We start from the raw sequence: 26,954 nt of genomic DNA on the forward strand, positions 1-26,954 counted from the left end.
CCAGAGTTTTACTCCATAGTTCCAGATTGATTTTCGTGGGTTTTTTTGGTAACAATACAAACCCCACAATGTCAGTCACATTTTTGAGCACTCTGTAGCAAACCGCCTCTAACTTTTATTCAGAGAAGATGAGAAATAGACCTTCTTAACAATGCATCTGCTAATAATTAACTTGCATTTTGTCACCTGTACCCAATTTACTTCTAATGATCCAGTAACTCATTATACTAGCTCCAAATCACGCCATCAGTATTCTGACACCAGTTTTCATAATGCTGTCACTGCGTACACCCTGCGTGCAGCTGGAGGAGTCTACTAGACCTGATCTCAATATCTACACCAATCTGAAACCGATGCAGCTTATGGCAGGACTGGGGTAACCACACTCAGTAACTGCATCCTTGTTTTCTTCAAGTCCTTGAAATAATACGGATACTTCCGTATGAAATCTGCTTGTAAAATTTTAAGTCAGTCCTTACTTTTAACTTTTCTTCTATGGTGAAGTATTCTGTTGTAAAATTGGTTTGAAAATGCATGTTGGTGTTACACAGCTGTTATTTCTGTGGCTGCACAATGTCCTAAGTAGCATTAACATCCTTCAGGGACAGGGGAGAACAAAAACAGGTCCGTCTAAAGGCTGATTCTTTCTTTAACGCGGTGCCGCTTCTACTGAAGAGAGCACCTGCAAGAGCGGACAAGGCTTGCTCTTAGTGTTTAGTCTTCCAGGAGGTCACTTTCACTGTATCTTTTTCATGTCTTTCTGAATTTTCTTTTTTTCAAGTTTCAGTTTTGTGTTCTGTATTTGTTTGAGCAGCTCCAGAGATCCGTGAATGGATTGAAATCCTGGCAAAGGAATAGGAACAATTAATTAAATGGCGGTTGCTTTCAATACATTAAAAGATGGCTCTTTTTCTTTGCAAAGGTTTCTGACCCACGTTTAGTACCAAGCACAGTAAATCCACTCTATTTCATCATTTTACTGAATCCCATAGACATGCATTCGCAGCACTGGTTGCAAACTGCTTGCTGTAGGAATGGTATCTTCCATACATTTGACAACACCAAGCATGGTTATGCATAGCTGTAAACTGCAACTGACATCAGGTTTGTGCTGCAGAGTGAAGAAAATACTGTCTGTCTTTAACACAGAGGGTATTGTTAGCCTTAGACCATATTGTTCTTCCATGGAGCGTTGGGGTTTTTTGTTTGGTTTGGGTTTTTTAAGTCCGCAGACCTTGTTTTGAATCAAAGACTCAGCGTTCCCATGGGATACTGACGCTTTGGCCCTGCAGTGCCTGCCCAGCGGCAGGGCTGGTGCCACGCATCTGCCAGCGTTGTGGCAACCGTAGGCGGGTTGTACGGGAGTCACGCTTCATCTGCGACGGACGCGGTTTCCCTGTGTGCTCCCGCGGGAACAGTGCGCAGCCTCGCCGGCTGAGCGTGCGTGCGCACGCGTGTAGGTGTACAAAAAGAAAGATGGGAGTGCGCAGACATGCTTTTCTCCAAAAAACAGAGCTACAGAGCACCTGACACACCTTTGTTGAACCACTGTAGGGTGAAATATTGTCAATTAAAGCCTGGAAAAGTAAAATTGTGACCTGCTGTTACCCAGCTGTTTCCAGATTGCACCAACTTTCAAATTACAACACAGGAGTTCATCACATCTGTCCAGCATGTCACATAGGTGTTAACTTACTAGCAAGCAAGCAGCCTAACAGCGGATTCAAATTCATTCTCTTCCTTTTTTTTTTTTTTTTTTTTCTTGAAGTGCTTATTGTAGCATGGCAGCTGATGACCTGTTTTTCTTTTCGGGCTGGTTGTTTAATATGGATTAATTTTGCCACTGCTACCCCTTAGACAGTGCTCAACCAAGTCACCACATTGTGCTTAGAATTTTATAAATTCCAGACGCGTCTCTGATTTCCAAGATGCCAATCTGTGCTGCAGCACCAGCAGCTGCTGAGGCAGTCTAGAGGATGCCTCTGCACCCGTCTTGCTGCTCTGCACCTCCTCAGCAGCCTCTTTTCCCCCTTTTTGGGGGGGTCAGCCCCTACCACGGGGAAGAGCGGTTGTTGGGCTTGAGTTTGAACACCAGCATGGCCAAAATTTGGTATAAACAGACCACCTCTATCGTTAATTTCTGCAGGCAGGAATGCGAAGTTAAGAGCGCTCTTTTCAGCACCAGAATCTTTTATTCTGAAATTTCTTAGCCACAGCTTTCTTCGTGACGCTGCCTTGTGCTCGCTCAGATGGTCTTGCAGACAGCCAAGCGCTCCTGTGCCGACCTGCACAAAGCCCTTCTCTAATTTAGAGCCTGGTTTGCTCCAGCCTTGGAGCAGGGCGTGTAGGTGGGTTGCAGATAATGAAGGAATCGGAGCTGAAGTAAAGCTCTGGGGTCCTCAGCCACAGACAGCTTGCAAGATGAGAACCAGACGCTTTAGCTTCAAGTGAGAACGTGTAAGATGTGAAGCCCTCGTGTAGTGATTTTCAGCCATCTGTTGCCTTGGAGAGGGGGCTGAGTGATTTTTTTGGATAACCTGATGTGTCCACTGTGTTTCCCTTATAGGCTGTGAGGGGAGGGTGTTACAACCGGGCAGGTTTGAGTGACAGAGGATAGACTACAGCAGGAAAAGCCTTCCTTGAGAAGGCCATGTCACCCTAGAGCCAGGTGAAAGCCTTTCTAATTGCTGCTGAAAGTGAAGCAGCCGTAGTCAGCTCAGACTGGTAAAGTAGCTCGTGCTCTGTGAGTTGCATTAATGTGACTGTCCCCAAAAGAAGCAGCTGCCATGAATTCGACAACGTTATCTAACTGCTTCCCTGTTCACTCGCCTAACGTCTGGTCCCTGTCCGGGAGCTGTAACTCATCCAGATGCCTCCTTCTCCAGATGCTGTCGGGTGAGAATGGGGAGTAAAGGATCACAACTATATAAAACCATCAAATATGATCTCAGATGCAGGATCTGTGCAAAAGGGAATGACCCGCACCTCCCAAAGATGGTTAAAGACCTTGATAACTGAACTAATAGGTACGCTAAAAAATCTGGAAAACGGGTTGTGAAATTGCCTTTTAAATGCTCTTACCTTGAGACTCAGGAAGAGAGAGCAGCCTGTGTGCTGGCTGTTTGCAAAGGCGGGCGGGCTAACCCGTACACCTCTGTAAATGGGGTTTGGGAGAGAAATAGTCTTTTAACGTCGTCCTGACTTTACTGGAAAGTATTTTCAGGAGCAGCAAGTTACTGTAGAAATGTGTTTTTAAAATAAATTGCATGAAACTCCATCCTCACCTGATCTGTATTCATTTTGGATTTCCTCAAGCTCCTTCCAGATCTGTCTTTCAAATCTGGCGATTCTTGCATGTAGGTTTTTTCCATCGCTTTTCATCTGGTTCAACTGCTTTTCATACTTCTGTGGTTTACCCATTTGTTCTAGCTTTAGCGACAGAAGTAGGAGCTTTTCTTCTACTCTTTCTTCTGCTCTTTCCTTTAAATACATAACACAGGTTCATAGTAAGACTCTACATATGCCCGCATTACCCTGCCTGCCACCAACCGTGCGTTCCATCAGCCTTGCTTCCTAATCCCACGGGTGACAGCAGTGAATAAGTGCAGGTGAGGTCTGGTACCCCAGAGGAGATGTCAATCCTTTCTTCCCGAACCAACCAAATAGACCGGGACAGAGGGGCTGGGGCAGGACGAAGATGCTTTTTACATCTGATGATTTGCTGTCACACTTTGCAACAACAGACTGGGAACTCAGAAAACCCGTTTCAGGTCACTTCCATCTGCCCGTCTCAAGCACAAGCTTTCCAGTCTCAGGGGTGCATCTCTGTGGTGTAACCCCAGCTCAGCTGCCGGCATGAATAAGGAGGCTGAGCCCCGTCAGAGCTGTCTAACTGAGGGATGGCAACAAGTCCTCCCCCTCCTGTGAGCTCAGCACAGCCCTTGGAGACAATTCACCCTCCTCAGAGGGGGACTCAGACCTGAGCTGCGCAGCTGCCCACCCCTTCGTTGGTCTTCAAGTTGCACCAATTCCTCTGGTCAGCTCCAAATCTGGTCAATGTGATCAAAATCCTCAGACCTTCTTTAGCCCTCACAGCCCAGGCAAGTCCTACGGGCCCAAGGCAATGGCTCTGCCTCACAAGGGAGGTTTTTGCCAGCCTGGCAGAGCTCCCCACAGAGGTGACATCCAGAGGACCACCATCTGCAAGTCTCCATGCATGTGTATGTGTACACAGAAAAACAGATGCACTCCTCATTCAACCTATTTAAGGTTGAATTTTCCCCATACCTAGAAGGGGATCCCTGTTTTCCCCATCCCTGGAGGTGTTCAAGGCCAGGTTGGATGGGGCTTGGAGCAACCTGGGCTGGGGGGAGGTGTTCCTGCCCAGGGCATGGGGGTGGAACGAGATGGTCTTTAAGGTCCATTCTAACCCAAACCATTCTGTGATTCTATGATTCTATAACAGTGGCTTTGAAAGCTTTAACTCGTGTTAACACTGTCTTTTTTGGCACGGCAATCTCCCCTAGGGGAGAGTAATCACAGATATTGGTGTGTTTTCTGCAAAATAATCACAAAAACTATTAGCGGAGGAAGGGAGTTGAGACAGAAGCTTTGAGATAGCAGCTGATGCGTCAGAAATGTTTTTAATGTCTTCCTGACTGCACTAAGTGTTGGTTGCATTGAGTACAAGAGTTCATCATCAGGCAGAATAAATGGAGATTGAAGTTTGGGAGTGTTTCATTTATGAGCAACTTCTGATTGTGGTCTTTGATCAGCAGCCTTCATCCTGGTGCTAAGACATGGTGATCATGTTTCGACCACTTTTGCACCCTGAAGCAGAGTGAACTGCGCACAGCAAAGGAGAAAAAGCCTTAAAAGCTGTGAAGGAATGAATTAAAAGGCATTGGCCCTGTGCTAAGTGCTAACTGCTGCTGTGGAACCTAAATGTGCCGCATTTTACTCTGCCATCCGCAGGATGGTGAGGGTTTGTCTGTATTTAGGCAGAATTTGCAGACACGATCCCTTCCTATTCTGAGCTTTCAGTGAATGAAAGAGTGTGGTGCTCTGTGGTGGCACCGATGCTCGCTTTGGGACTGGAAAACACCTTTATCGGGTGCATCGAGGTTACACAGATGTGAAGCAGTGCCGTAATCAAGGAAAACTTTGTTTCCTGGGATGCCCAGAGTGTTGTGGGATCTCCATCCTCGGAGATAAGTAAAAATCACCGGGAGGAGGCTCAAGCCCTGACTTTTCTGTTGGCCCCGCTGTTTGAGCGAGGGGTTGAACCATATGACTTCCAGATATCCCTTCCAAAATATGATTACGTGATTTTTCATAACTCATCATTTTGCTGGCCATGTCCTGAGGCACCTGGTTTTGTGTTAGATCTCGGGTTTTGTGCACATGATTTGGTACCTGCTGGGATGAAGGTGATGGGAGCGGTGCTTCTCGCTCCCTCTCCCGGCAGGGCTGGGGACCACCCCAGTGCCCCGTGCGGACGTGCTGGGAAGTCTTACCAGTCTCTCCTTCATGGAGTTAAGCAGCTGATGCCTGTGCTGGGCTTGATCTGCTTCAGAGCGCGTCAACTGCGCTTCCGTCCGCTTCCGATGAGTCTGTATCTGATCCCTGAAGTCACTTAGAATACTTGTCAACCTAAAATTAAAATTATTTTTTTAGTAACAAGACTAAGGTTTAGTCAGTGTTATGGGGGAGTCTTGAGTCACTTGAGTAAATTGTTTAAATTACTCTAAAGCTCTTCAATAGCTTCCTAACAAGCCCTAAGCTCAATTATTTTATTAATCCTTACCTTGCACGTTGTACCTACATGCCAAAATGTGCTTTCTGTAGTGTGGTCTACTTTAGAAAACTATTTGAGGGCTGAAAAATGTTAATTTCCCAGTTGAATTAACTCTGTTCGAAGTGGATGAAGAAACTACGCTATCCCATTGAACATCAGCTGTGCTGCCGAGCATCAGGGAGAGCAGCAAAATCACTTCTGGTCTGAAAATGAAGCTCATAACGATAAAAAAAGTTTATAACTAAAAGATTACAAACAAAATGAGAATGCACAGTTGCCTTTGAGGCAGAAGTTGGATGAAAATATGAAAGCCCACCCAGAGGGAGGAGAGCAGGCAGCACCCGGAGGAGACAGGGAACCGCAGGCAAGAGTGGAGAACGAACACTGCTCGGATCAAATCTGCAAAATGTCAGGTTAAAGGGAACAGTATGGTTTAGATTCTGCTTTTCTTATGCTGCAACATGTAATTTACAACATGAGCCATGACCAGACATGACAAGTCCAAGTTGTAGTCATACATATAAATTTTCATGTTCATGCATATGACCTGGCTGTAGGAGTGTCACAAAAGATTGTAATGTAATTGCATTAATCTCTAACACAGGCTTGCATGCAAACAAGGATCGCTTGAAATTTGTCCAGGAATCAGTTAGGATATGAACCAACAGGTAAAGAGCAGGATTTTATAACTAGACTTAATGCTTATGGCACTTCTAATATTGAATATCACTTTCCAAAAGGGTGTTGGAGTGAAAGTGGTTTTTTTTGTACCAGGTGATTGATAACAGCTGTGTATCTGCCTAATGAAGCGATAATTACCATCAGCAGTCACTGTAAATGTGATAAAAAAAATTACTGCTAACAAAATCTCTCTATGTCATGTATTATTGCAGTGTGCTATGAACTGAACAGTGTCTCTTCAAGATCTTCTACGCAAACAGTCTGTTAGGTCAGTTTATCACTATTACTCATTTCAGTAGTTCTAAGATTTTATTTTTTTAAGAATAAAACCTTGAAGTATTGAGTTTGTTGTCTTCAGTCCTGCCACATACATGTGAACGTGCACACAGAGTTTGCTTCCTGCAGCACCAATCTTTGTCCCTGAGAAAATGATATGGCACTGTGATGTTATGCTGATGACACAGACCGGCTCCAGCCGGAGTGTGGGCAGAGGAGGTATAACGAGCTTTTCTCAGACCTAACGGAGTGACCCGTCTGACGGTGGTCACAGGCGTCACCATCTAAACCCCGTTCTGGCAAGGTCAGGCGGGGATGGGGACAGCGCTCCGTCGACCCCACCACTGCCACCCTGAGGCTGTCGCTCCGAGCGCAGGACTGTCATCTCCGAGGATCGGCGAAGGGGAAGGTCATTACGAGAGGTACAGCTCTGCTCCACCGCCGCAGCGGGCAGTTACGGCACTGGTGCCTCTTCTGATAGACCTTTAATGCAGTTATTGTAATATATATTTATGTATATATATAAAATCAGGATATTTCAATCCATCAGGCATGAAACAAAGGTCTCATGCCATTGCTCGTGTTAAGATTGCTGAAAAAATTTGGGGAATATCATTTTAATGGGCCAAGATGAATTGGCCATGAATGACAGAATTGATGGTTCTTTGTTCAAAGGTTCAAGCCCAAACTTTGTGTAGTTGGCAGCTGGAATTTGACTTTCCTCCAGTTTCTCTAAAGTTGGAAAAGGGGGAAGAAGGAAATATTTAAACCTAAAACTAAATTATGTGCGACTGTATTTAGGCAACTTAGAAAAGATTTGGCAATCAGGCAAAGTCTGCTTTGGGGAGAATGGGAAGAGCTAAAGAAATAATTATCGTAGCATTTTATAAAGTTGTTTAACAAATACCGAACATTATTTTCACAAACCACACTGGCAGTTACGGATTTACCAGTGAGGTTTACGGCTTGTACGGTTCAGACCAAATGATCACAATGGTCTCTTTGGGATGCAAATCCTGTGAAGCACAGCCGGCGTGTGGCTCTGCTGAGGAGGATGGCGGTGGCTGGGGCCTGTCTCTGGAGGGACATGCCTGACAGTGACAAGATGATGATTAATAATGCAATTACTATTATTAAGATGAATATTTTCTTTCAGAATATTAATGATTTATTACTAATAATAAAATAGTACCTTGTTTTATTTTATTTTAAGCTTCCTTTGATTAGTGTCCCTCCTGCACAGAGCTTGCAAAAACATATCTAGCAGGAGCATTTGCCACAGTCTTTGGTCCAGAAATCCCTGAAACATTAATAAGGGGATACTTGTGGATATTTAATAAGGGAAAACTCCAATAGTGACACAGTAAATTTTCACATGTGAAAACAGATCTATTAGCAATGGCATTGACTCTGCCATAGAAAAAGGGCAAGAAGGATGACTCGGGAAACTACAGGCTGGTCAGCCTGACCTCCATCCCTGGAAAGATGATGGACAGCTGGTGCTGGGTGTCATCTCAAAGCACCTGGAAGAAAAGAAGGTTATCAGAAGTAGTCAACATGGATTCACCAAGGGGACGTCATGTCTGACTAATCCGATAGCCTTCTACGATGGGGTGACTGGACGGGTGGATGAGGGGAGGGCAGTGGATGTTGTCTACTTTGACTTCGGCAAGGCTTTCCACACTGTCTCCCACATCATCCTTATAGGCAAGCTTAGGACGTGTGGGTTAGATGAATGGACAGTGGGGTGGATTGAGAACTGGCTGACAGATAGAGCTCAGAGGGTTGTGGTTAGTGGTGCAGAGTATAGTTGGAGGTCAGTAAGGAGTGGTGTCCCTCAGGGGTCAGTACTGGATCCGGTGCTGTTCAATATATTCATTAATGACATGGGTGAAGGGATAGAGTATACCATCAGCCAGTTTGCTGATGACACAAAACTGGGAGGAGTGGCTGACACGCCGCAAGGCTGTGCCACCATACAGTGTGACCTGGACAGGCTGGAGAGTTGGGCGGAGAGGAACCTTATGAAATTCAACAAGGGCAAGTGTAGGGTCCTGCACCTGGGGAGGAATAACCCCCTGCACCAGTACAGGCTGGGGGCTGACCTCCTGGAGAGCAGCTCTGTGCAAAGGGACCTGGGAGTCCTGGGGGCCAACAGGATGGCCAGGAGGCAGCAATGTGCCCTGGTGGCCAAGAAGGCCAATGGCATCCTGGGGTGCATCAAGCAGAGTGTGGCCAGCAGGTGGAGGGAGGTCATCCTCCCCCTCTGCTCTGCCCTAGTGAGGCCACATCTGGAGCACTGTCTCCAGTTCTGGGTCAAGAAGGACAGGGATCTGCTGGAGAGGGTCCAGCAAAGGTCTACAAAGATGATGAGGGGATTGGAACATCTCTGTTATGAGGAAAGGCTGAGGGACTTGGGGCTTTTTAGTCTGGAGAAAAGAAGACTGAGGGTGGGATCTTATTAATGCTTACAAGTACTTAAAGGGAGGGTGCCGGGGGGATGGGAACAGTCTTTTTCCAGTGGTGCCCAGTGACAGGACAAGAGGGAACGGGCACAAACGTGACCAGAGAACGTTCCATCTCAACCTGAGGAGGGACTTCTCTCCTGTGCAGGCGGCAGAGCACTGGCACAGCTGCCCAGAGAGGGGGGGAGTCTCCCCCTCTGGAGCCATTCCAAACCCGCCTGGACGTGTCCTGTGCCACTGATGGAGGTGCCCCTGCTCTGGTGGGGGGTGGGACTGGGGGGGCTCCAGAGGGCCCTTCCAGCCCCCACCAGTCTGTGATTCTGTGATTCTGTGATTCTGTGATTCTGTGATTCTGTGATTCTGTGATTCTGTGAATGCAGCTATTCCCACCTAACCGACCCACGAGATCAGCATCTGCTCCCCAAACTGTGAAGGGTCACATTTCTGTGCAAGGCACAACTCCCACGAAATCCTGAAATGTGTTTAAAATTCATCCAGTTTTCAGTAACAATATCAGTTTCTACTTTTACAGTACAACCGCCAGACTGCAGTCAAAGACGACCGGGTCCCAGACAACTGCATGACAACTAAAGAGGTAACTCTGGGCTTTAAACCTGATTTAAAGATGCCAAGTTTTATGGGGAAGCCCCAGTCTGCTCCAGAAATTAAATTTTATTTCAGGTCTATAAAAAGAATACATAAATCTGGTAGACTTTTCAAGGGGCAATATAGAAAGAGACAGACATTCCCCAAAGGACATGCTATTTTAATTAAATTTTATATTAACTGGAATAAAATCTCAACTTTTAGTAAATAAGTGTTTTGGATTTCATGTTAACTACAGAATGCCAGCACATCTCAGTGTCTTGAAAACCATCTCTTTTTAAGCTTCCTCTTTCTGATGAAATTCAAAGTCTCGTTAACTTTTGAAAAACTCAACATTTACTTTCAATTTTTTACTTCAATTTCTTTCCTTTTTAGCATTGTCCCATTTTTCCTTCCCTCTTATTTTAATTTCATTTCTTGTCCCATTCATCTCCACCATTCGTTGCTCTCTGTCTCCCCCTTCCTCCTCCCTTTTTCCCAATTTTAATTCACTGCCCACTTCAGCTGTTATTTCCCCATTCACCCCTTTTCCTTTCCCAGTTCCCTTGGTGAGAACTATCTTCTGTTTGAAGTTCTAGCCTATTTTACTTCTGAAAACAATTCAGATAAAATCTTAATTTAAATGAATTTATTCAAATTATTCAGCATTTTAAGGCGGGGAACTATTGCCTTTGAAATACTATTATTGTAGGATTATTATCATCAGATTTTAAATTATTTGTGCTGGTTCTGCTATTCAGTGCTGTGCTGGTATGCATTGTTCTGAACATGGCTGCCACGCGCTTTTGTTCATTGCATCCTTCCCTGGAGCTCCCTCCTCTCTAAATCTCACCCGAAAAGTACTTCTGCAGCCAGAACTGGAAAAACATACTGCATGAGTAAGAAACAAATAAATCACAAGCCCATGGGCACGTGAGGCTGCGCGGCTGCTTCAGCCATGTGCCCACCTCTTCGCCCGCAGCATCCCTGTCCCGGTGGCTGCCCAGGACGTGGGCAGAGGGTGCAAGTGCATAACGAAAATCCCTTCTTCTGCACATTAGGCAGGTCCCAAATTAGCCCCAATTATAATGGTAAATAGCATCTTTGTAGTTGGTGCCTTTCTTTTAAGTATGGGAAGCTAATTGGTTTCATACCTTTCTTCTTACAGGGTGGCATTTAGCGCCTCGTTTTAACAATTAGCTCACAAGACAATATACTTTCATTATGTATTTTCATTATTTTATGGCATAGATCTTCATTAACCTTCTCTTAGTGTTTTGAATGGATGTTAATTAACAGGTTTGCTTTGCTGTTTCATGGCAACCTGTTCATCACACTAAAGCATTCAGAGTGAATTATCATAATGAAAAACCCTCCATCACCTACTTGAAATCCAGAAGTTGCAATTGATGTTGTTGATCTCCCTGGACGGTCTTTAAATTTGAGCTTTGATCAGAGCTGGAAGTCTCTATCTTGCCTAATAGCTGCATTACCTAATGAGAATTCAACAGAGAACGCCTTTATGAGCCAGACTATGAGCACTTACATTTAAAATATGTATTGTGATTGCAAGCACGAAAAAAAAACAGCTGACATCAAGGTACAGCTACACAAAACCACATCAAATTTTTCTCACAAGCAATTTCATTCAGTGAAGACTGAAGACTTGAGCTCAGAGCCACCAAGACCATAAGACCTGCTGAAGTCAAAGTCTTTGTGGGGGCAGGATCCGCTATTAAACGCACAAGGAAGCAACGCTTTCTTTATTTGACCAAGGCACTGGGCACCACTAAAATGTCCCCAGTGACGGCAGGAACTGAGGGGTAAATCCTTGAGCCCCACGCTCTTCAGGCTAAGGGGTGTCCCAGGTACCCGATGCTTTCCCAGGCTTCTTTGGTTGGAGACGCCCCTTTCACAGGATCATTTCTTGCTGCAGTGAGGGGATGAGAGACTGCTTCAGCAGCCCGACCTGTGGGCCCTCAGCTGGGATGCAGACAACAAGGTGGACTCACGAGGTGAAGCCAAGCATCCCATGTCCTATGGGGATGGACATGCATGTGGTCCCCCTTTGGCGGCCCTGGCTGGACCGCACCGGGCACTATGGGCAGAAAAACCTAGAAATGTACCCTCTGAGAGTTGTTATTTCAGGTCTCACAGGGTCTGGCAAGCCAGTGTCCTGAGCTGCTGGTCCATCATCTACAAACCTCTGTCTTTGCATATCACAATTAGTGTGAAAGTGTGATACCGAGCACTCCTGACGCATCAGAGTTGCAGTGAGGTGGAGCAGCTTGGAAACACTGTGGGTGCTCCAACAACTGCATCTGCTATGTCAAGAGAAGCTGGATGTCCATGTGCCTCTGGGATACGGAACGCGAGTGACTGAGGAGACTGGAAGCTGCCAGAAACCCATTTCTCACATGACCTCACCCACCAGGAGTTCTCGCTGTGTCACCTGGGTTATGTTACCTGCTGCTGCAAGTAGGCACTTGATCTTGAAGGGCGGTCTGATGTGAGGGATGAGGGATCCAGCCTGCCTACCCCCAGTTCATAAATTTAAGGGAATGTGAAATCCCAGAAGCTTTCTGCAAAAATTTTTTGCCAAGTGAGTACAAAAAATCATTGGCAAGGAGATGCCACTGCCTGTTTGGTGGCCATGGCATGTCAATGTCAAAAAAGTGCCACTGAAGACTCATGACGTTGACTCAGGACTTTCTTCCCTTACAGGAACAGATGACTCCTTTTCAGAAATCCTTTCCTTTCTTCTTTCCTACAATCACATGAGAATATTTTTTTCCCTTTTCATCTGAGGAAGATTCTTCTGCATCCTGCCTGATGTTTACTGTCACTTATTTCTAGACAATTTTGTGTACTGTTTCATGTGTCTCTGACACACACACCTGGTCCATTCCCCATTTCCAGGTGAAGAAGAACGTTTTTCATAAGTATTCAAGGAGACATATATCCGAATAGTGCCTTTTAACAGAATTTCAGGTAAGATATCTTCAAGTTCTGTCATGAGTAATTTTTCCTTGGAAAAGAGGACCTTGGGTAGGCAAGGTGCATGATGATGGGCACTGTGCCTTGTGCAGCAGAAGATGCAGTCAAAATACAGTAAAGAGATGATATTTGACAGCAGACTGCGTGAGAAATTGCGAGTCTCACATCTGCCCAATCCTGGTGGGCACAGGCAACGCCTAGTTTGGAGCAGAAGCAGAGCCATCATGCCCTGTGTTTAGAAAGCTGAATTTTCCAGTACACCTGCATTCTTGTAAAATATTACTGCTAACGATCCTGATCCTGATAGAGGCTCTGAAACTGCTATGGAGCATAGCGAACCTCTCGCAAGGAAAGGTCAGCTATAGGGGATGATAGGCAGTAACAGTTGTTATCCGCTATTGACTGATCCACTCCATGAAGAAAAAAACCTTCTCTCCCACAAAACACCGCTTTCCAAAACTTTTTCCATGTTACAGTTTCAAAAGCCTTTGAAACATTGCCAAAAATACTATGGAATTAGATACATGCTGTTAGATGCATCCCTGCCACCACCTTAAAAAAAGGAAAACCAGTGGATTTAGATGGCCTTTTTTAGCTCCAAAATGACTGCAAAGGAAATTTCTAGGTGCACTTGAATATAAATCATACTGAGAAATAGTCATGGGTCATTTATGATCTGAGGACCCCCAAACCTTAAAATATTTTTATTATCTGTTATTACCTTGCATCTATTATAAATGCTGCTACCAGTTGGAGATCAGTGACAGTGGTGTCCCGCAGGGGTCCGTACTTGGACCAGAACTGTTCAATATCTTCATCAATGACATGGACAGTGGGATTGAGGACACCCTCAACAATTTTGCAGACAACACCAAATTGTGCAGAGCAGTTGACACGCCTGAGGGACAGGGTGCCATCCAGAAGGAGCCAGACAGGCTCAAGAAGCAGGCCCGTGTGAATGTCATGAAGTTCAACAAGGCCAAGTGCAGGGTCCTGCACGTGAGTTGGGGCTATCCCAAGCACATATCCAGGCTGGGTGAAGAATGGGTTGAGGACAGCCCTGAGGAGAAGGACTTGGGGGTACTGTGGGTGGGGGAAAGCTGTCCATGAGCTGGCAACATGTGCCAGCAGTCCAGTGAGCCCCCGGGCCCCCGGGCTGCATCCCCCGCAGCGTGGCCAGCAGGGCGAGGGGGGCATTGTGCCCCTCTGCTGCCCTCTGTTCTGGGGAGACCCCCCCACAGTGCTGCCTCCAGCTCGGGGGCCTCAGCACAGGAGAGACATGGGCCTGTTGGAGCGGGGCCAGAGGAGGCCCCTGAGATGCTGGGAGGGCTGGAGCCCCTCTGCTGGGAGGACAGGCTGGGAGAGGTGGGGGGGTCAGCCTGGATAGGAGAAGGTTCCAGGGAGACCTCAGAGACCCTTCCAGTCCCTAAAGGGTCTTCAGGGGAGCTGGGGAGGGACTCTGGATCAGGGAGGGGAGGCATGGGACAAGGGGGAAGGGTTTGACACTGAAAGAGGGGAGACTGAGATGAGATCTGAAGAAGAAGTTCTTCCCTGTGCGGGCGGTGAGCCCCTGGCGCAGGGTGCCCCGAGAAGCTGTGGCCGCCCCATCCCTGGAGGTGTTCAAGGCCGGGTTGGACGGGGCTGGGAGCAACCTGGGCTGGGGGGAGCTGTCCCTGCCCAGGGCAGGGGGAGGGACTAGATGACTATTTAGGGTCCCTTCCAACCCAAACTGTTCTATGATACTATGATTCCACAGTAAATGGAAAACATTTTTTTACTAAAAAACCTGACACATTGTATAAATACCATATCAATCTTCAATATTGGTCAGCAATTAGGAAAAGGAGCTATATCCATATATGCATAGTCACCACTCACCAGGTATTTCACTGTAGGCTTCTCTACTCACCTTCTTCTCAAAATCGCCAACACAATTTTTGAGGGCAGACTGAAGGCCATAAATCTCTTTATCAGTCCTCTGGACCTCACTCCTGATAATGCTGATGTCTCCCGACAGCTTTGCAATGCTTGCCTCGCATCTGCAGGCAAACCAGAGACAAGAGAGCCTCTGCAGGGAGATGCTGGAGGGTGGCTGAAGGCAGATGCTGATCTCCATGCACTGCAGCCCAATCCAATCCAGCCCCCCGGGACCATCCTGGTGAGTAGCAAATAGGCAGAGACACCCCATTGCAGCAACCGCAGTCCCCATTCTGCTTTCAGACATTACTGCCCATTAAAAGAGCTGCTGGAGGTGATGGCGAGGCAATACCCATGGCCGCAGCAGCGATGCCTGTGGGTTCCTTGTACCACCAACCTCCTGGTGGTGCCCGCAGGCTCCAGGGGAGCTGCAGGAGCTGCCCACAGCTCAGCCTGCCGCACCACGTGCCCCCTGACTTCCCACCATCTGATCTCAATAAATAAAATTAAATCTGAAGTGTAAATCGAGAGGCTAATCTGCACCCTGAGCTCCCCCAGCTTTTGGATGCCCACCAGGAGAGAAGGCGTGCTGCGGCCACCACCTGGGCACAGGGGTTGGGGAACATCACTTTTTGAGTTGGAGTTTTGTAAGGAGCATTTGCCATTTGCTATTTAAACCCGTTCAGCTGCACTCACCAAAATATCCCATCACAATTAAAATGGACAAATGAATGATGTGAGAGTGGAGGCACTAATTGAGTGGCCCAGGGATTGAAGAGCACTCAGCCAGCTATCCTTTCCAGGTAGAAAGAATGACTGTTTCAGCACCTGATTTTAATGTACATATATATACACACATGTGTGTGTATAGTATATATGTACATATTATATATTTTAAAACAAGCAAGACTTTCTGTAGCATATATGAAATTATACAGATAACATTATACCTCTACTTAACATGAGCAAGGAGACATAGACTTCCCCTTCTGCACCCCTCCTGCATGTTGGCCCCCCCAGGAGTCACCTCCTGCCCCAGTGCAGATACTGCCTAGAAGAGGAGTGTGGAAAAAAGTACCTTAAGGCCACAAAGTAGTGCTCAATCTAATATAAGTAGTGGAATAGAAGTTGAGAGAGACGAAAACAGCTAAGTTTTAAAATGCCAGAGAAATTATCCTCCAAAGCACCACCACCAAATAAAGCTGATGCTGTTGACAGATAAAGGATCTAAAGAGGTGTTTTGACAGTTTAAGTAGACCAGCTTTTTGTCATCTCCTGAGGATGCTTAGATATTGTGATACACCTACAGAGCGCACAGCTCAAGGAAACAAAAAAAAAAGTTACTGCAGATAATAGAGGCTTTGTGCAAAGGCCAGAACTTTGATCAAAAGCAACCATTGATTTGGAAAATGAGTACAAAACAGCTGCGAAGGTGCACACGGATCTGGAGAGGGAGGGGGCTGCTCCAGAGCTGGCTGCCATCACAGCTTCTCCGGCTGCAGACCCAGAAAACGATCTGGGAGCTGGCGAGGGGAGGGAGCGGGGGTCCACCACGGTCCTGTGGAACAGCGGGGGGGCAGGGAGCTCCTCGCACCTGCAGGGATGGGGCGGGAATGTTGAGGTGCAAACACCCAGAGGAGACAAGGCTGCGGTCAAGACGTGGGGTTGATGGACGGCCGGACCCAGGCGTGGGACGGCTCCTTCAGCAGAGATGAGGGGGTCGGGGCTGACCGCTCCCCTGGGACAATACCCCCCCAGGGCAACCATTGCCAGGCTTTGCGAGAAGCCTTGCACGGCTGTTGCCATGTCCGGTGGTTATTTTATGAAGAGACCCACATGTGGGTCCCACATGGGCAGCAGTGGCTGCCACGTTATGTGGGACGGGCGAACAGCCACCGTCGGTGCAAGACTTGATTAGAATTTATCCTGCTTCATCCTTCAGCATTGCAATGCGTTTAGGTAAGCAAAAGCCCCAGACTTGCCACTTAAATGTGGATTAATTAAAGGCAGATTTTCTCCTTTAAACATGTCATATTGAGTAGGTAAGAAGGATAATAACACTTGGAAAACTACTGACCACGTTTTTGGTCTAAGAGCTGAGCCTAGAACAGAACAAGCAAAAGGGTAACAGCGTGTCCTTGGCTGAGTGAAGAGGTTCGGGATGAGTCTCAGTGTGAGAAAGAAGAAGAGTAACGGATTTGTAGTAGTAAGAAGACATAACTTCAGTTACAAGAGAAAGAAACCTGAATATTCTGTCCAGACAATACATAAAAATAGGGGATTTTATGCTAGGATCCAAAGCAGCCCGAGACCCAGGCTTGCAGCGTGGGATTAGTGCAACTACACCTGCGTTACAGCGTGGCCTGAGGGGTCAGAGCTCCGCCTGCGGACCTGCAGACGTGGGCAACCATGCAAGGACCCTCCGCTCATGTGCCTGAAGTCCCTGGGCCTGCTCCGGCCTCGCTTTCCCTGCACATCACATCATTATTACGTGCAAAGTACTTAAATGCATTATTGCTGTTTGGCAGATCGAGTCCAGGAGAGAATGGGGGTACTTGGGTCTTGCTTAAATCTTGCTCTAATTTGATATTTCATGTAGGAGACATCCCGCAGCTTCCAGTGAGGCCGTGGTTTTCCCGTCATACGGAACAGAGGATGAAGAGCGTGCAAGCAGCAGTGCAGCCGGACGGGAACGGCACAGAAAGTGTGCTCCTATGAGCTTCGCATACAAATTAAAAAGTATAAAGAGGTAAAAGCCTCTGATGGTTATAGCACAGCATTTAGTTAGGGATGGGAATATAGCTACTTGCTATATGTTCAAGGAGCCTCATCCTCTGCGGTCAGGGAAGGAACAGTACATATGGGACTGCTGTACATGGCGAGTGCTGCATTTTCTGAAGGGTCGAGTAACTTCACGAGTACTCGCCAGGGCTTTTGACGGACTGGTGCTACATTGGGGACTTTTTCTCTCAGCAACAAAAAAGCTGACGACCAAAATAAGTAAAATCTGTTTACTCATTTGTGCATTTGGTTAGTCTTCTGCTGGTGAGGCTGAGGGGGATGAATTAATATTTATCAGAAGTGTGGCTTCTTGGCTTTTTTTTTACAGTTGATTACCTAATTCTTATTACTGTAATACATATTCCCACGCCCAAGGGAATTCTTACTAGGAGTTAGAATACAAACAAAATATAAAGTCAATTTAATGGGAATGCCACCATAGCTGAGATGCTGAAGGCTGTTTTTTTTAAAGATCACTGCTGTTTGACACATAAATGTTTACACTGTGTAGAAATGTAGTCAGAAGTTCCAAGAATTAACGGACAACCGCCTCAGTAGTTGGCAAGAGGTCTCCATCTATTTTCCAGGGAAAGATGGAGTAAAAGAATAGACACAATTTGAATTACAAGAGCTAATCCACATTAATCCTTTACACATGGCAGAATACAGGAGGATGAATCATCTGCTGTGAGAAAGAGCAGTGGCTCCATTTAAGGTTCATTTCATCCCAGATAGTCTTGGATTGTTAGGCTACAAGTCAAGAGGAAAACTGCCATCACACGTTTGCATTTGGAAGATTTCTATTAATTCAATAAATGTAAATTATGTGAACACATGCATTTGTCTCCAGTTACTCTGGGCTCTACTGAATACACACAGCAGTTTTAAATCCTGAAACTCAAGAGCAAAAAAAATGTGAAAAAACCCAAAATATTAATCATCGCTATAATGGCAGTCCTCTGTGTGTCAGTTCTGGCTCACTCCTCATCCACGACGCCGGGGGCAGGTACGCAGTTAAGGCTTGGCATTTCCAGAGGGGGACTTCAGCAGCGAGAAAAACAAGAAAGCACTGGTGTTTCATGAATCACATAAAACCAAGCTATGCTTTAGCTTAATGGCAATCATTCGCATAAAAAAAACATAATATTGCTTTTGAAATGCTGCTAAAAAGTCAGCTCTGGCTCTGCAACACCAGTATGTTTGGATGAAGCTAGAAAAAACTGCTGTTGTCCTTTTTCTCTCCCTAAAAATAAATGAGGAACCTATGAGTCTAAATGAGTCTAAGGACTTAGTTTCCAGTATTATAAGTCGATGACTTTGGTCGTGTCATGTGCGATTGCATAGGTGTGTTTTGTGATTCTCCCTTCTACTCATGGGAAAGGCCAACCAGCACAGCTGAGAAATGGGCAAAGAAGGAAGAGGAACAGGGACCTCATAAAACATCTTGTGGACCTCCACAAGTGCTCAATCTCTTCTTTCTTCTGGTTGTCTTTTTTTTTTTTCTTTATGCAAGTAGAAGTGGACTGGTAATTCTTTTTTCAGCACAGTTACCCTGTTTTTCTGTTTTCCCCAAGTACTTTTGCTTTCCTCTACTGCAGGCAAATGCTCAAGCACAAAAGATGGGACCAAGTGCTGGTGCAGCTGAGGAAGGGAAGCATCACGCCTCGGAAAATGCTGGGAAAAGAGGAGTGAGACACTTCGCCCATCAAATGCTATGGCTTCGCTAAAAGCGTATGGTCTAGAGGGTCTGCTGACCCGAACTGGAAAACATCAGGAGGTTCCTGCAGGAGTACCTCCTACTTTGTTCCAATGCTAATCCACCACAATGTTAAAACCCCCATCTTTTCCCTGCCAACTTTGAATGTGTTAGCTTCAGCTTCTCATTTTGGATTCTTGGGTCTCTCTGCAGTTGTCTGGAGTCCTTCAGCACCCTATGATTTTTTATATTTCTCTCCTGGTGGAAATGAAGAAATCTCTGGGTTTATTTTTTTCCATAAACTATACATAGACATACACTTCGCTCAGCCAGAAATTTTCCTTATCCCACCATCACATTCCTGGCTCTTCTGTACACCATATCAAGTTTTTAATTTCAGAAAGGGGACTCTGTGCTCAGTACAGTAGTGTGGTGTCCATCTCTGTGCCATCACAGAGCTAAAATAACCTCCCTGTTTACTGGTCCTCTGCTGCTCTTGTCTGAGACCATACTCCTGGCATTTCTGATGCAGCATCATTGTAAGAGCTCACGATAAGTTATTTGTCTGCCGTACTCCCCAAACCTTTCAGGGGTCACTCAGTACTGGAACAGTCTCTTGTTGGGTTTATAAAATAAATTTTTCCTCAACCAGCCCACATTGCCAATATTCCTGGTTATTCTTAATTACCACCTTGTCCTCACTTGACCAATTTTTGTGTTACCCACAACTGTCAGTAGCAGTGTTTTATATGAAAAGCGTATGACTACTCTCTGGAGAAAAAACAACCCCAAGACATTAGACACACGCTAGTTCAGGGAGATTTGTTCCTTAATTATTACTTTTTCTGATATATCAGTTCAGACAGTTCTTAATCCACGTGCTCTCTTGATATTACATAATACAGATTAACTTTGTCTTTCTTTCAATCATAACATTTTGCATTACAGAAGTCCACATATGTTATGTACACGCAATTACTTGTACCAATAGAAACTTATAATCTCACCAAAAGAAGAAATCAAGTTTTCTCAACAAGACCTACTTTCCAAGAGAGGAAGTAAAGATTTTATTGGAACAACAGGAGCGTTTCAGTAGGAGGAAATAACCACTTCAACTGAAGTCTACCCAGACTGGAGAAGAAAATATTCACTGAAATGTTAAGTGTGTGATGAAGAATGAGACAGGAAAATATGGTTATTTTTCCCCTGGCTTGATAATTTTTCTAACATGGAGAGTGTGAAGCACAGATCTGGCACTAAAATGGAGATATAAAATGAATGCAGAGTACATTCATGCCCACTCTGAATCTGCTCTGCACAAATCAGCTAGCAGAGATGAAGAGGAGGGCCGTTATCCGTTCCTTACCTTGCCACTCTTCCACGCAGGTCTCCGAGACCCTGGATGTATTTATGGTCCAGAGTTTGAACAGCAAAATTAGTTTCTATGGCGGCACCATCCCTTGTTCTTATTTGTCTCTCCAAAACCTGTAAATTCAAGACCATTAATGCACTTTTGGTTTTCTGTTTTGTTTTGGGGTTGTCTTTTTTTCATTTCAAAACAACGTTCACAGCACTATTTACAGCAGCAAGTCTAAAAGCTTGCTTTTCTTTCTTGGAGAAAGTAACAGTGTATTTGTCCTTTCAAAAATCTATATCTGCATAAATAATATGTCCCCTGGAAATACATGCTTTATGTTGAAAAGCCTAGCACGCAAAAAATAGGAAATGCAAAAATTGGAAATTAATTTTATTGTCCTCACTCTGAAACACCCTCAGTACAGTGCAGCCCATAATAAATAGCACAGAGGGTTTTTTTTTTTAAGCCAGGCTCTGTTCCGCAGGGGATGCCGGGTGTCTCTAGGAGGGAGGCGATATCTCCGCCGTGAGCTTTGCAGACGCCCGAGGGCTCCGTGGCTGGGCTCTGCAGGGTGGGCACGGCAGAGCAGCGATGGGCGCCGGGTCTCTGCCCTGAGCCCAGCCTGCCCATGCTGCACTAATGCCCATGTCCAAGCAACGTGCTGCGCTCAGCATGTATAGAAACATGTCCTTAACATGCACAGTCCTGCACGGGGCAGGTGTTGGCTCCAGAGAAGGCATGGAGAACGTTAAAGCGCGTCACAGATATACCCACCCAGCCCTGAACGCGGATGCGGGACAGTACAAGCATCTTTTATGTCTTGTTTTACCCTTATTGTTGAGTGTGTGGCCTGATTTCTGATTTATTGCGCAGTATTAAAAGTCTGATCGAAAGATGGAAGGAGTAACCGCCCTGCAGGCTCTTCTGAGGTGGCTCATCCAGACAGTGTCTGAATGTGTCAGAGGTATTAGTTTCAGGAAGCCCTGTTGCAGAGAGATTAATACTCACAGAATCATAGAATGGCCAGGGTTGGAAGGGACCTCTGGAGCTCCCCCAATCCCACCCCCCGCCAGAGCAGGGGCACCTCCAGCAGTGGCACAGGACGTCTCCAGGCGGGTTTGGAATGGCTCCAGAGGGGGAGACTCTCCCCCTCTCTGGGCAGCTGTGCCGGTGCTCTGCCGCCCCCACAGGAGAGAAGTCCCTCCTCAGGTTGAGATGGAATTTCCTATGGTCACGTTTGTGCCCGTTCCCTCTTGTCCTGTCACTGGGCACCACTGGAAAAAGCCTGTTCCCACCCCCTGGCACCCTCCCTTTAAGTACTTGTAAGCATTAATAAGATCCCCCCTCAGTCTTCTTTTCTCCAGACTAAAAAGCCCCACGTCCCTCAGCCTTTCCTCATAAGAGAGATGTTCCAATCCCCTCATCATCTTTGTAGACCTTTGCTGGACCCTCTCCAGCAGATCCCTGTCTTTCTTGACCCAGAACTGGAGACAGTGCTCCAGATGTGGCCTCACTAGGGCAGAGCAGAGGGGGAGGATGACCTCCCTCCACCTGCTGGCCACACTCTGCTTGATGCACCCCAGGATGCCATTGGCCTTCTTGGCCACCAGGGCACATTGCTGCCTCCTGGTCGTCCTGTTGGCCCCCAGGACTCCCAGGTCCCTTTGCACAGAGCTGCTCTCCAGGAGGTCAGCCCCCAACCTGCACTGGTGCAGGGGGTTATTCCTCCCCAGGTGCAGGACCCTACACTTGCCCTTGTTGAATTTCATAAGGTTCCTCTCCGCCCAACTCTCCAGCCTGTCCAGGTCACGCTGTATGGTGGCACAGCCTTGCGGCGTGTCAGCCACTCCTCCCAGTTTTGTGTCATCAGCAAACTTGCTCCTCCCTTGACACAGCGTGTTGGTAACTGAAATACTGGGTATACCAGGTTTTCCTATTTTTGTTCCGTGACAGAAAATAATGTTCTCAAAGGCTGAATGTACTGCACAACTCAAGTGTATTTTTGGCAGTGTGTTTGGCAACGCGAGTCTGATGGCACAAGCCCACGAAGGCAGAGGCACAGGATGGGACCACCACTCCCTCGCTGGCAAAAGCAGCACGAGATGTTCACTCATGAGGATGGAGAGCAGCAGCCTCCTATTTATCGAGGGAAATCGATATTCTCCTTCTCCAGCTAGTTCCCCAGGCTCCTGGCAGCGCTCCCATCCCGGAGCTTACTAGCCCTGGGCAAGAGAGAGCCAAGTGCACGAGATCGTATGTGTGGCTGACGGTCACCCCTTGGTGTGTGTGCAACCCCTTGGCTGGGACATGTCTGTCATATAGTTATTATCAAAGGTGACACCAGGCACGTTTCCCCTCTGCCCCAAGGTTTTCAGTATCGATGCTTTTCTCTCACAAGTTGCAGTCCTCTCCTATGATGGTGAAGGATGCTTTTGTCAAGGGTCTGGTCATTTTCCACCTGGAATTAATTGCTCTGATGTCCCTGATGCAACTGGGGCATTTGAGGAAACGGCCTCAAGTTGCACCAGGGGAGGTTTAGGATGGAAAGGGTTCACCTTTCACTGAAAGGGTTGTCAAACGTTGGAACATACATACTTGAGATTAGGACCTAAAGAAGAGTAATTTACAACCAAGGGGAAAGATTAGGTTTAGATGCTGATAACATCTTAGACATTTTTCTAGCAAAAGAGTCCTGTGCATACTTTACACATACTTTTAGAGGAATTGGATGATCTAAAATAAGTAAGTGGTTTTATAGCATTACTTATCACCATAGTATCAAAATCTTGAAGATAAAATCAGTATGAAATGAGCACAGACCCCAGTTTTAATTCATGTTAATTTCAGGTGAACCATAATTGCATACTTCTTAAGATAAATGTACAAAAGATCAAACATTTCTCCAAGTACATGATAAACAAAACGTATGGTGAATTTAGTGGCATTTGTAAGACATTTAACGCTTCAAAGGACAAAACAAATCTTTGGAAAAGTCTATTTCAGGATATTTTCATATTTTAGATCTTTGCCCAAAAAAGGTGTTGGTAAATTTCACATACAAATTTGACAAGCAACAGCAAATAATAAGAGGTCTTCAGCCAGAAAAAGGGCATCCCATACATTTCCAGCACAGAACCATCAGTCAGTTTAAATAAAACATGAACCTAAACTTTCATTCTGGTCTGCGCTGAGCTTTGTGAAGAGTTTCAGCAATATTTGATGACGTTTATATGCAGAAGTTTATACAAAGTGGCAGAACCTCTGCAATGGGAAAACTAAGAAGTAAGCCCAAACTCGAGTCTTGATGTTATATGTTAGATTACGATACAGCTTGCTCCTTATTTCCCTTGAACTCAGTCTCCTGCACTCCAACAAAACTGAAAGCAAATAGAATCTGAACCTTTGAATTAAAACACCACCAAAACTCATTGATCTGTTCTTTATTTCATTTTGCTTTCCTTTTTTTTTTTACTTTACTTTACCTAGTCCCCTGTGATCTGTTTGCATAAGTAACTGCAATTGCCCCTATACAAGAAAAAACAGAATTTAACTAAAATGTATCAGTCATGTTGAGTACTTTTCTGCTCCTGAAGCCAATATTAGTGCTGAATGTGCCATGGGCTAGAGCTGCACCACTAAAACAGGGAAATGCTCCTCAGCCTGTATTACCTCAATGTCCTCGCTGAGCTTTTTAATGATGCTCGTAATGGTCTGGATGTGGTTTTCCAGCAGCCGCCGGGCAGCAGTCTCCCCGTGCTGATAACCGTTGCTTCCCTGGAGGTAGGAGATGATGTCGTCTTTGATTTGGAAAGCCTGATGGAGGAGGAAAGCCGTGGTCCTCTCCTGTCTGGATAACCGCTCTTCCAGCAGGCGAGGCCTGTCTCCGAGTCGAATAGGAGGGGAAGGGTCTCTCCTGTGAACAATAAAACCCTCTGACGACAAAAACCATGACTCTGGTCACGGCAAGCAAGCCAAGGGATGCAAGTGTTGGTGATCTCCTGGTCACAGTGGAACCAGTCTCAGCCCTGGCTGTCCAGGCGGTCTGTTGTACCAGGGGCTTTGATTCTCCCACGCATTGCTTATGCATCCTTGCAGTACCACTAGCAATAACGACCTCTGCACGCAGGGCTAACATTTGGGCATTGGCCCCATTAATGGCTTTAGACATGTAAATGAAATTTTTGCAGCTCTTTTAGGCAAAAAAAATGTAGCTTAAGGGCCTGCACTTATTTTTCAGAGGTTTCAAGGTACTTCTGTAATATATCTTCATTGCAATCCTCATTTTAGCCTCTTCCTATTTCATCTGAAATAAAGGCAAAACCAAACACACCCAGTGACCACCTTCGGAGACATCCCGGTGGATACGGCGATGCTCATGCAGAGCACTCCCAGCAACAGCCACCAGCTGCGCGTGGGCAGAAGAAGAGCTCATGCCAAGTACAGCAGCGCTTGTGTTTGGTTTTCCTTTGTATTATTTACACCTACCCACTGGAAAGAAGTCTGAAATCCTAATGGTTTTCTTATGGCTACCCCCTCCCCATCCGCCTGCTGAGGCCCAGGGGAATGGAGCCAGGGGCGCAAATACACCCAGTGAAGCTGTGTGTAAATATAGAGGAGAGGAAGGACGTTGCAAGGATCTGAAACTGGCAGGTACAGAACGAAGCTCGATTTAGACAGGCGCAATCTGGAGTTTGAGGGAAATTAGAGTCACCGTTTACTTTTTTGTAAAAAGCCAGAGAGAGGTTTAATTACTGCAGAAAGTTGGGCTTGCGTGTTATCCAGAAAATGAAGTTTGTTTTATGTCTTAGTTTAACCTGAATGGCATATTTTTTACGCTCTCAATGCTGTATGAAGTACCCTTTCATCACGTAGTTTAGCTAAACCATGTAGCTTAATGATGAAGAAAAATACCCAGTTAGTCATTTGGGAAAGAAGTCATACACGTTTTCTCTTGATCTCTGCTTTTAGACTGCTATAAATAAAAAGTTCTGATGTAAAAATGATTTTTAAAAAAGGAAGGAGAGAAGAGAGTTCAGCTACCCTACTCGATCAATACACAAAATACAAAGATGACAGTTTAATGACTGAAGTGCTCCTAAAGATACTCCGCAACAAATTTTACAGCCATATGGGCTGCAATGATGTTCTGCAGCTGTCTTACGTCTGTGTACCAGGAGCTACTTTACATTTGTCTGCGCAGTTAGGGTTTTAAAATGAACATAACCTTTGGCAGCCATGAAGTACCAACAAGATCTGAACACTTAATTTCAATCTCTTCTTGCTAAAACCTCTAACCACCAAAATGATGGGCCGAGGCTGTGTGAGCTCTCTCCTACTTGTGACAGCAGAAGTCACGGGTTGAAAATGAAATGTGTCCACAATCTATTTTTCCCCTTCAGTTTTCAGAAGCATCTTGTTTCTCACAAACCATCTTTTTTTTTTTTTTTAAATAAAAATAAAAAGCCAATGTTTTAGAGGAAAGTGGTTGTATGATAATGTAAGTTCAGTGATATCCACCGATACATGGCTTACCCTCCAGTTAGACTCAAGGCTTAGGCTTGAGGTCTGCTTACAGCAGCTTGACAAGTTACAGACTCCTACCTGACCTGTCCATGGCCATGATCATGGACCATAGCACACGAGGGATAGGGCACTGTAACCCAACGCACTCTTAGGTAAGTCAGAACCAAGTCTTACCTACCACATTGCATTTTTTGGCCACGCAGCCAGCCATGGCTCTGCTGGTGCAGAGCAGTGCAAAAGCAATGCCTTGATTCGAGCCTTAACCCTGCTAAGGAGTTGCAAAGGACTTAAACGTTTGATTTCTGAGGCTTTGTTCATCTCAGCCTCTCTGCCTTTTCACCTGCGTTGCAGCCAGTTTTCTCCTGACGAGTCCCAGGGAATACCCCTCGGACCCTTCACAGGCAGCCGAGCCGGTCCAGTGACTCCCGCGACCAGAAGGGATGGGTGTTGCTCTCCCGTCCCTCTCTCCTGCTCTTTCCTCTGATCCTTTACCCTGCTCCCAGCCACTTGGTCCCATTTTTGCATCCCTACCAGTATCCCTGTCATCATGGGGGGAATAGCTGAGGAGGCAGCAAAGGAAAAAAAAATACACACAAAAATGGAAACCAGTGGTGATTCATCAGGCTAATGAGAAGTTTTGCTGTCATGATTGCTGTCTCCAGCCCCTCGTGAAGGTCTGGAGCCTGCAGGACGTCTGTCACAGCCAGCAAGCGAACCCGGGGGACTTCTGAGCCTTTTCATGTCAGCGGGCTGGAAGCTGCCCCAGCTGGCCGGACCCCGAGCAAGCTGTGGTCAGCGTGGAGCGCATCTCTGAATGCAAACATCTCGGGAGAACGGGAGGTGGCTACCTCACGTCATCTTCTGTAAATATTTTCCTCT

General features: G+C 46.0%; 1 protein-coding gene across 1 annotated transcript; it reads right to left on the reverse strand.

Annotated features, from left to right (window-relative positions):
- Positions 1–736: 736 nt before the first annotated feature.
- Positions 737–26,172, reverse strand: FAM81B (family with sequence similarity 81 member B; the record flags this gene model as incomplete). Its single annotated transcript, XM_082497333.1, has 8 exons — positions 737–843; positions 3,285–3,480; positions 5,517–5,652; positions 11,191–11,297; positions 14,711–14,840; positions 20,562–20,680; positions 24,222–24,465; positions 26,159–26,172. 8 exons carry the CDS (start codon positions 26,170–26,172, stop codon positions 737–739), a joined length of 1,053 nt encoding a protein of 350 aa, XP_082353459.1.
- Between the last annotated feature and the right edge of the window lie 782 nt (positions 26,173–26,954).

The sequence above is a fragment of the Vanellus vanellus genome (assembly GCF_965231255.1).
Source record: "Vanellus vanellus genome assembly, chromosome: Z".
NCBI classification, from domain to species: domain Eukaryota; kingdom Metazoa; phylum Chordata; class Aves; order Charadriiformes; family Charadriidae; genus Vanellus; species Vanellus vanellus.